General features: G+C 43.3%; 1 protein-coding gene across 1 annotated transcript; it reads left to right on the plus strand.

The window, feature by feature from the left end:
- Positions 1-7,283: 7,283 nt before the first annotated feature.
- Positions 7,284-7,788, plus strand: LOC105508902 (late cornified envelope protein 2A-like). The gene is given in 1 exon segment (XM_011937925.1): positions 7,284-7,788. A coding segment is annotated over 1 exon segment (321 nt). The 3' UTR covers positions 7,605-7,788.
- Positions 7,789-9,081: the final 1,293 nt, after the last annotated feature.

Consider the following 9,081-nt stretch of genomic DNA (forward strand, 5'->3'; position numbering starts at 1 on the left):
GAGTCTCGCTCTGTCGCCCAGGCTGGAGTGCAGTGGCCGGATCTCAGCTCACTGCAAGCTCCGCCTCCCGGGTTTACGCCATTCAATAAGAGTTATTTATGACAATCCCATAGCCAATATCATACTGAATGGGCAAAAGTTGGAAGCATTCCCTTTGAAAACCGGCACAAGACAAGGGTGCCCTCTCTCACCACTCCTATTCAACATAGTATCGGAAGTTCTGGCCAGAACCATCAGGCAAGATAAGGAAATAAAGGGTATTCGATTAGGAAGAGAGGACATCAAATCGAATCTCTTTGCAGATGACATGACTGTATATTCAGAAAACCCTATCGTCTCAGCCCAAAAACTCCTTAAGCTGATAAGCAACTTCAACAAAGTCTCAAGATACAAAATCAATGTGCAAAAATCACAAGCATTCTTATACACCAATAATAGACAAGCAGAGAGCCAAACTATGAGTAAACTCCCATTCGCAATTGCTACAAAGAAAATAAAATACCTAGGAATATAACTTACAAGGGAGGTGAAGGAATTCTTCAAGGAGAACTACAAACCACTGCCCAAGGAAATAAGAGAGGACACAAACAAATGGAAAACATTCCACGCTCATGGATAGGAAGAATCGGTATCTTGAAAATGGCCATACTGCCCAGAGTAATTCATGGATTCGATGCTCTTCCCCATCAAGCTGCCACTGACTTTTTTCACAGAACTACAAGAAAACTACTTTAAATTTCATATGGAACCAAAAAAGAGCCCGTATAGCCAAGACAACCCTAAGCAAAAGGAACAAAGCTGGAGGCATCACACTACCTGACTTCAAACTGTACTACAGGCCTACAGTAACCAAAACAGCATGGTACTGATACCCAAACGGATATGTAGAGCAATGGAACAAAACAGAGGCCTCAGAAATAATACCACACCTCTACGACCATCTGATCTTCAACAAACCTGAGAAAAAAAAAAAGCAACGGGGAAAGGATTCCCTATTTAATAAATGGTGCTGGAAAAACTGGCTAACCATATGTGGAAAACAGAAACTCGACCCCTTCCTTACACCTTATACAAAAATTAACTCAAGATGGATGTTAAAGACTTAAACGTAAAACCCGAAAGTATAAAAACCCTAGAAGAAAACCTAGGCAATATCATTCAGGACATAGACATGGGCAAAGGCTTCATGACTAAAACAGCAAAAGCAATTGTAACAAAAGCCCAAATCGACAAATGGGATCTAATTAAACTAAAGAGCTTCTGCTCAGCCAGTCTCATTATTAACTGAAATTTCAAGTCCCTGACCAGTAGTAATTTTGTTCTGCTAAAAACATACACATTGGCCATTTCTACCACTTTCATAATATGATTTCAAATTTTCTTTCATAATATGATTTCAAATTTTCTTTTCAATTTTCAAGAGCTCTTGATATATCACAGATATTAACCTTGATCTGCCTTTATTAAAATATTTAGTGCATCAGATTGAATTGACTCTGTTTGTAATAACTTTTGCTATGGAAATAACTTTTGCTAAAATGGAAACATTTTATATACTCAAACATGACTTTCTTTGCTTTTATAGCTTCAGGGTTTCTTGAGTTGGTTAAGAAGTTTTCCCTTGTCTTTAGTGTTTACATGTCAGCAAACAAAACAAGCAAAAAAACCCAAACAGTATAAAATGGAACACAAAGCAGGGGACCTAAGGTTGCCTGGGATAGGTGAAGGCTGGCCTGCAGAGAGGTGGGCACTGAGTCTGCTTTCAGGGACCTCTGCCTTAAGTGGGAGCAATCCCCAGTGGGCCTACTATCCGGGCCTCCATGTGCTCCTTTCATAGTGAGCATAATCCTTTCTCTATCAAACCTTCCATACACAGGATAGTTTCCAGTACAACTGTTTGCTTTTCATTGCGTTTTACCTTGTGTTTGGCATGTGTGCGTGTGTGTTAGAAGTTATTTTCTTCTGCTATCACAGGAACTCAAAATTACTGCAATTTTAATAAGAAGGCAGTCTATTTCCACTCATATATGATGAAGTCAGAAGTCAGTAGTTCATGGCTGTTGCAGTGGTTCCACGGAGTCTTCAGAGATGGACACACCTCTGTCTCATTATTTCATTTTTAGTGGTTGTTTCCTGGGAGGCAGTTGGTGATCTTGAGGTGCCTGATACAGTTCTGATCTGCAAGGCTGTGCTTCAGCTAGGAAGAAGGAGAAAGGGTGGGTAAAAGGCCCTGACCCCTGTAAAGCCTCTTACGTGTGATTTCCTAAAGCCCCAATGACTTCCTAAATCTTCCTGGCTGCTTGTATGTACAAGGGGGATGAAGAAGTGTAAATTTTAATATCTAGACATGGTTTGGTTCTGGACAGAATTTGAAGATGTACGTTAAGAATGAAGGGGGCATGTATATTGGGCACACATCCAATCAAGTAGTTCTTGATATAGTTTAACTTGCTGAGAAAAGACAACTGGATTGCTGGGTTTCTGGAAACAGTGAGATAGACTCTTTGGGTACACTTCACTTACCTCTTAACACAACATTCAGGAACATCCCACCCACAGTTCCATCTTTATGGGCTCTGCTGTATGCACTGAGGCAAGCCTGTGTGGAAGGTTGATTAGGCAGGGGAATTCACTGCCTGCAGCTGAGGTCTGGAGTGCTGTGGGGAGCTCCCCAAAGACAGGCACAAGACGTGGCTTATGGATGCTTGGTGGAGGATCCAGGTTACTTCTGCTGTCTCCCCACCTCTAATCCACCCATCACCCAGAGGTGGGCCAAGGATCAGGGGTCTGGATCATCTCTCAAGGGCAGGAAGAGGGTGAGGCTCTGAGAAGAAGTGTGCTGTGTGTGCAATCAGAAATCATATTTGGTGTTATGGCTTCATCTCTTTCAAAGATATCTAGAGGGGGAAGATGGCAGATGATTAACTCTGAGGTGGGCTATTAGAAACATGACCCAAGTGAAGAGAGTCAACAGTAACCAGAACACATTGTGAAAAGGAAAAGGTGAATGGATTGTCACCAGGGCCAGAATCCCCAGAGAGAACTTTCACCTCCAAATGGAGTGAAAATTCTACCTGGTCACCCTCTTGTGTCCCCAAAGGGTCAGCCCAGAAAGAGGGGAGAATAGAAAAGGAGTCTGGGGCCAGGGTGGATTCTAGTGTGTGGTTATCTCAACTCAGACCCTCTGAGATCCACAGCAGTATCCGAGAGCTGCGGCGCTGCTCTCTCTCTGACTCCCCAGGCTTTGTCGCTGCTGCTGCAGCAGCTCTGAAACCAAGGTAGGCCGATTGTGTGTTGCCTGTGCTAACTCCAGAAGCAGCTGCTCCCAGAGCAGGACCAGTACTACCCCCAGTGCTGTAAAGAACTCAGGAGACTGAGGGATGAGCATATTGGCTAGCTCCTGGGAGGTACTCTTACTGTTGCTGGCTCAGTTGGCAAGATATCTCAATGTGAGTTCAGCTGAAAGTGAATTCAGCAGTAGAACACATGTGTAAACCTAGAATAAGGATACTTTTCTTTTTCTAAACAATTCTTCCTCTGCTTGTAAGTAACTGAAAAAACCAGTAATATTAAGAAAGACATTCCCCATGTTACTATTTCATGGTTGCTCTTTGGCCTTGCTAGGTGAGATTTCAGTCCTAGTCAACCCCCATGCTGGTTGGATTGCTCCATCTTCACACCTAATTCAGAACTATGTACAGTAATTGTAGAAGTATATAATTCTAAACATTTTTACCTGTTATAAGATATGCACTCTTTAATTCATACAATATTGTTATTAGGTAATTACAGTTATTTTACACACTTCATAGATGAGAAAACAGAGTCACAGATGATTTTGGGAACATTTTTAAGGTTCCACAGCAAGTACCTGGTTCTTAGAATCCAAATCTAGGTGATTTAGCTACAGAGTCTGTGATCTCAAGCAGTTCTCTACAGTTAAACTGGGAAGGCCTGCACTATTTACTGTGTGAAATTCACACAGCTTATAGTAAGTTCTTCTCAGCAAGCTAGACTTAAAGCAGGTATTCCCTAATTTCCTTCTCTGACATACTAATGTTTCTGGGCTAGTTCCCATGCTGTACAAATGACCCTCTATTCCTCGTGCCCTTCTCTCCCCCCATGTCCTTCTGTCCTTTCTGAAGATCCAGTTTCCCAAAGGGGCTCTCTATTTGTCTGCCCCACTCCTGATTAGGGCCCCTTCTTTGGCTTCTCTGGATAAACTCACAATAATGATAGACCAAGAAGAGGACTGGTATCTGAGAAGTAAAAACAGATAACGGACCAGGACCAGGGCCAAGGATGCCTCATATAGAGGGTCCTGGAGCAGGTTGTACAGTTTATTCCGGCTCTAGGAGGAGCAGGGTGTGATTCTTACACATTAAATGTACATGTCTAAATATTCTTGATATTCTTGTCTCCTCTTCTGTCCCTTTGGAAAATCATGGGAGATTCCAGGATACTCCACCAGCTTCTTCTGCCCAAAAGTTATAAATGGCTTCAGCAGGAATCTTGCCACTGGGCAATAGTTTCAGGGACCCAGGTCACTATGTAGCCATCCCTTGTTAGGAAACTATTGCCCCCCACCTCACCTCCAGGTCTGCTCTATGAACTGGTGGCTTAGTGACTTTCTAGGCAAAGGGGAGGTGGAGGTGGCTTAAAGGAAGTATTTTAAATAACTCCCAGGTAATTCTTCTAATAACATTTAATTCATCCATTCATCCATCTAATCAATAGTCTACAGTCAACTGCTAGGATCCCCAGGAAAAGAAACAAGGGGTAAGACCTGATCCCAAGCTCCTGCTCTGGTGACTTAATGACTGTGGACACAAAGCCAAGATTACCTAGAATTCTGTAAGCCTGATCTCTAACAGTGGCTGATCATATTTTATCATAAAAAATATGGAAGGACATTTTGTCTCCTGAGACTGGCTTCCTGTGAATGAGGCACATATCAGCTTTGCGGTTTTCTCTCCAACCCTTGGCCACACTGCTGTGCTTGTTCCTGGCCTTGCAAACGCACCCTCATGCCCATGCTGCTTACACACGCATACACACACATTTGTAAAGGCACAGCCCATTCCATTCTCTTCCTTCGTGGTTACTACCATCTTTGTCAAGGAGAATGAGGAACTTGGCATGACATCCCCTCAGGCATTGTCAGGTGATCCAGTGTCCCAACAATCTCCTTGGAAAATAGACTCATTTTGTATACACATAAATTTCACAGAGGTCTTCAGAATGTCCACTGAATTGTGAATTCCTAGAGGTCACACAACACACAGGGTATTTGCCTCTATAAACCAAAGTGTTTGGATAGATGATCACTGAATACCTCGTAGCTGACAAAATAGTATCTTTTTGATTAACTGCTATGTTTGGATATCAACATTTTTTACTCTTGACCTGAACACCCTCAAGGGTAGGGAACTACATCTGAGACTAGAAAATAAAACTATTGGAGATGGGGCATCTCTTAGTATGACAGAAATGTAAAGATCATATACTTTTACCTTCTAGACCAAGGGTATATGAAAGAAGGGACTATCTTTTTCAAAAGCTGTATTCTAACTTATGCCATATAGTAGGCTGTCAGTAAATGTTTGATGGATGGATGAAATAAATTGATTAATGGATGAATGTATCTTATCCAAAATGGTATCAGATTCTTTACTCTCCTGTCACTCACCAATAAGATTAAATAAATCATTTGATTTCCATCACCCTCTTGAGAAGAAATAATTAGACTTCTCAAAATCCTGAATATACACTGTACATTCTTAAGAGAGTCTTCACTAGCCTGCCTATATTTTTAAATAAAAATTTCAAAGACAGGAACTGAATATTGTCCATTTTTCTGTCTCACACCCTGCCCCTGTTCTTTTAAAAATTGACATTGTTTAAGTGTCTTCCTTGTGCCTTATCATGTACTAAAGCCTCACTTGATGGAACCAACAATTCCAGAGGAAGGTGCTAATAGGCCTGTTTTACAGTTGAGGATTTAGATTGTCTAAATAAAGTCTTTGAGATGACTGGGCTCATAAACACAGAGCTCTTCTGAGTCCAATTCAAGAAACTATTGCCTTATTTTAAAAACTGCCTTGTTACACAGTAGACATTTTAATTTCTAACTGAAGAAGTTTAGTCACAATGATCATCACCACCAAATCTGAGGAAACCATCTTGAATCACTTACTAATCCTGTTAGCAAGGTTCTGTGGGCTACACAGGGACATGGGGTCAGGAATGAGGGTCTGAGCAGAAGGGGAGGAGTGTATTCCATGAAGGAAATGGTCTCTGACTCAGTGCCACAAAGAAACCTGCTTAGCTGTGGAAGCAGGCTTGGAAAACTATACTCGGGGATGGGAAGAAATTGGAATAGCACACTTCCACAGAGAAGCTATGGCAAGGATCTCCGGTGTTCTTAGAAGTCACTCTTTGAGACTTTGTCCAGGCATGAGTTCCTTAAGGATATTCTGGCAGCTCCATGGGTACCCGGCCTGGAGGAGGCTGTGACTGGTTAAAGCTCCTTTAGACCCTCATCCCGGAGGGAGGTCTTGGGAGCTCCCAGTGCTTCCTTGGATTGTAGGGACAAGAAGGCAGGGGAATGACAGGAATGACCCAGCACGTGATTGATTGTGCAAGAGCCACCTCCTGCTCTTCCCAGAGCCAAGACTGAGCCTATAAAAGACATACTAAGCTCCAGCACCTCATCTGCTCTGACTCCCTTGGGATGTGTCTGTGCTCCTGTGTGTGACCACGGTGAGTGGCAACCTGGGAGACCAGAGGGCACAGGGGAATGGGAGGATGAACGGTGGCTTCAGAGAGTTATGTCTTTGATTCTGTGTTATTATGTGCAGAAAAGAGAGACAGTCTGACTTGAGTTTCTGGAAATCTTGCCTTGGGCTATGAGAAATGTGTATCTGACAGTTTCATCAAGGGCTTATTCTTATATTTCAAAAATGGATACTTTGTTGGGTGTGAATACTCTATTCAAGGTCATGAAGATTTGAAGATACTGCCTATCTACTAAAAGATAGAATAAGAAGCTTCTTATTGTATCTGATTTTCAAGTATATATCTTCATTCAGCAGGAAAGATTTAAGTTGTTTTCTTTCACTTGTTGATATATATGTGTGTATGTGCACACGTATACACACACTGAATATTATTCACCATCACCATATGATTTAGTTTTAAAAGAGATTAAATTGCCATCCTTGCCTTTTCACAGCTAAAGGGTTTGATTATTTCAATTTTCAGGTTGAAAAAGTCGCACTGAGATGTCCTGCCAGCAAAACCAGCAGCAGTGCCAGCCCCCTCCCAAGTGCCCCCCAAAATGCCCACCCAAGTGTCCTCCAAAGTGCCCACCCCAGTGCCCAGCCCCACGCCCACCTCCAGTCTCTTCCTGCTGTGGCTCCAGCTCTGGGGCCTGCTGTGGCTTCAGCTCTGGGGTCTGCTAGAGCTCTGGGGGTGGCAGTTGCTGCCTGAGCCACCACAGGCCCCGTCTCTTCCACCGGCACCGGCACCAGAGGCCAGACTGCTGTGAGTGTGAACCCTCTGGGGGCTCTAGCTGCTGCCACAGCTCTGGGGGCTGCTGCTGACCAGACCTCAAACATCACAGAGAAACCCTTATGGAGAAACTTGCAGCCAGGACCTGTCCCAGAATGATGTCTCTCCTGCCCCTTTTTCTCCTTCACTTGGGCTGACACACCTTGTGAAGTGTTTGTCTGTTGTCATGGCCCAAGAGCCCATCCTGGATCCTGATCTTACTTTCCTACCTTACCTCATACAACAATAAAGCTCTTCTGCCTCTTCGTGAAGTATCCTGGCCATTGTCAATTCTTTTATTCTTTTCAAATCCCTTAAAGTCCAGTGCCCCAGTTGTACACTTTTAAGGATGCTTTGGTAAGAGTGGAGTGTGAGAAAGAGGTATGCTGGAAGCAGTCTCCAGAGGGGCAGTCCTGAAAGAGCAGCCTCACAGTAGGGCTTCTCAATGGGACTGCGTGTGTGCACTCGGAGACTGCGAGATGTGGACCCTCTCAGCCCAGGCAGGGGCCTGAAGGGACTGACAGCCCCAGGGCTGAGTGCTGCTGGCCATGTGCTGTTTGCTCAGTTTAACTCACCATGCCCAATGTAACTTATTTTCATGTTCTCTTCATGCCATGATGACAAAGTTAGAAAAATCTTTTGCACTCCGAGCAAAAAGGTCTATTTAACAGAATTCTTTTCATCAGATTTAAAATGCTTGGCATGAGAATCAGAAACCTTAGGGGCAAGTTTAAATGACAACTCATTGTCACTCAACTACTCTCCGTGGAGGAGGAGTCTGTACAGTTCTTGCTTTCTTTCATGTTCCAGCCTCTCCATGAAACAACAGTTAAATAAATACTTAAGCAATGTAAGGCTGAAGGAACACTTCAGTATGGGCCTGCTCAGTCCCTGTGACTCAATCCATGGCTAAGTGAGACAGAGTATGGAACCGGGCTCCGGGCCATGTCCCACCTTTATTGCTGCACCTGCCTCACTGCAAAGGATCAGGCCTGGAGGGTGTGAAGGAAAATTATGAGAAATACCACTCTCAAAAAATATATGTGAAACAAAACATAAACCAAAATAAACAAAAAAAGAAAAACCACTCTTATGTAGCTGTAAAATAAGCTGCATGTAGCCCAACCTGGGTCTGGCCCTCCTTAGGTTCTGGTCTCAGCTCAGCACTCATATTAAAATAATTTTAGGACAGAGAAGCAGCTTGCCTGGATGACTGAGGCTCTGTGCCTTGGCAAGGAAGTGTGAGGAAGAGTGAGGGCACCACCAGGGCAATTAAAAATAGTAGTCTATCAGCAGGCTGAGAGGTGCGTGTGGTGAGATGATGGGCTCAGTTCAGAGCAACGCCCTGCTGAAAATGGGCTTATAAAGCATCCTATCCCTTCTTCTTCATGACACCAATGGGTACCAATTAACATCTCCACCTGTGTTCTTCCACTCTAATCCCTCCCTATCATGCTTGAGGCTTCTTTTTTTTGCTCCTTTTTGTAAATATTGCAACTCCTATAGGTAATTTTTTTTTTTTTTATTATA

This window comes from Colobus angolensis, unplaced genomic scaffold (genome assembly GCF_000951035.1).
Source record: "Colobus angolensis palliatus isolate OR3802 unplaced genomic scaffold, Cang.pa_1.0 Scaffold169, whole genome shotgun sequence".
NCBI classification, from domain to species: domain Eukaryota; kingdom Metazoa; phylum Chordata; class Mammalia; order Primates; family Cercopithecidae; genus Colobus; species Colobus angolensis.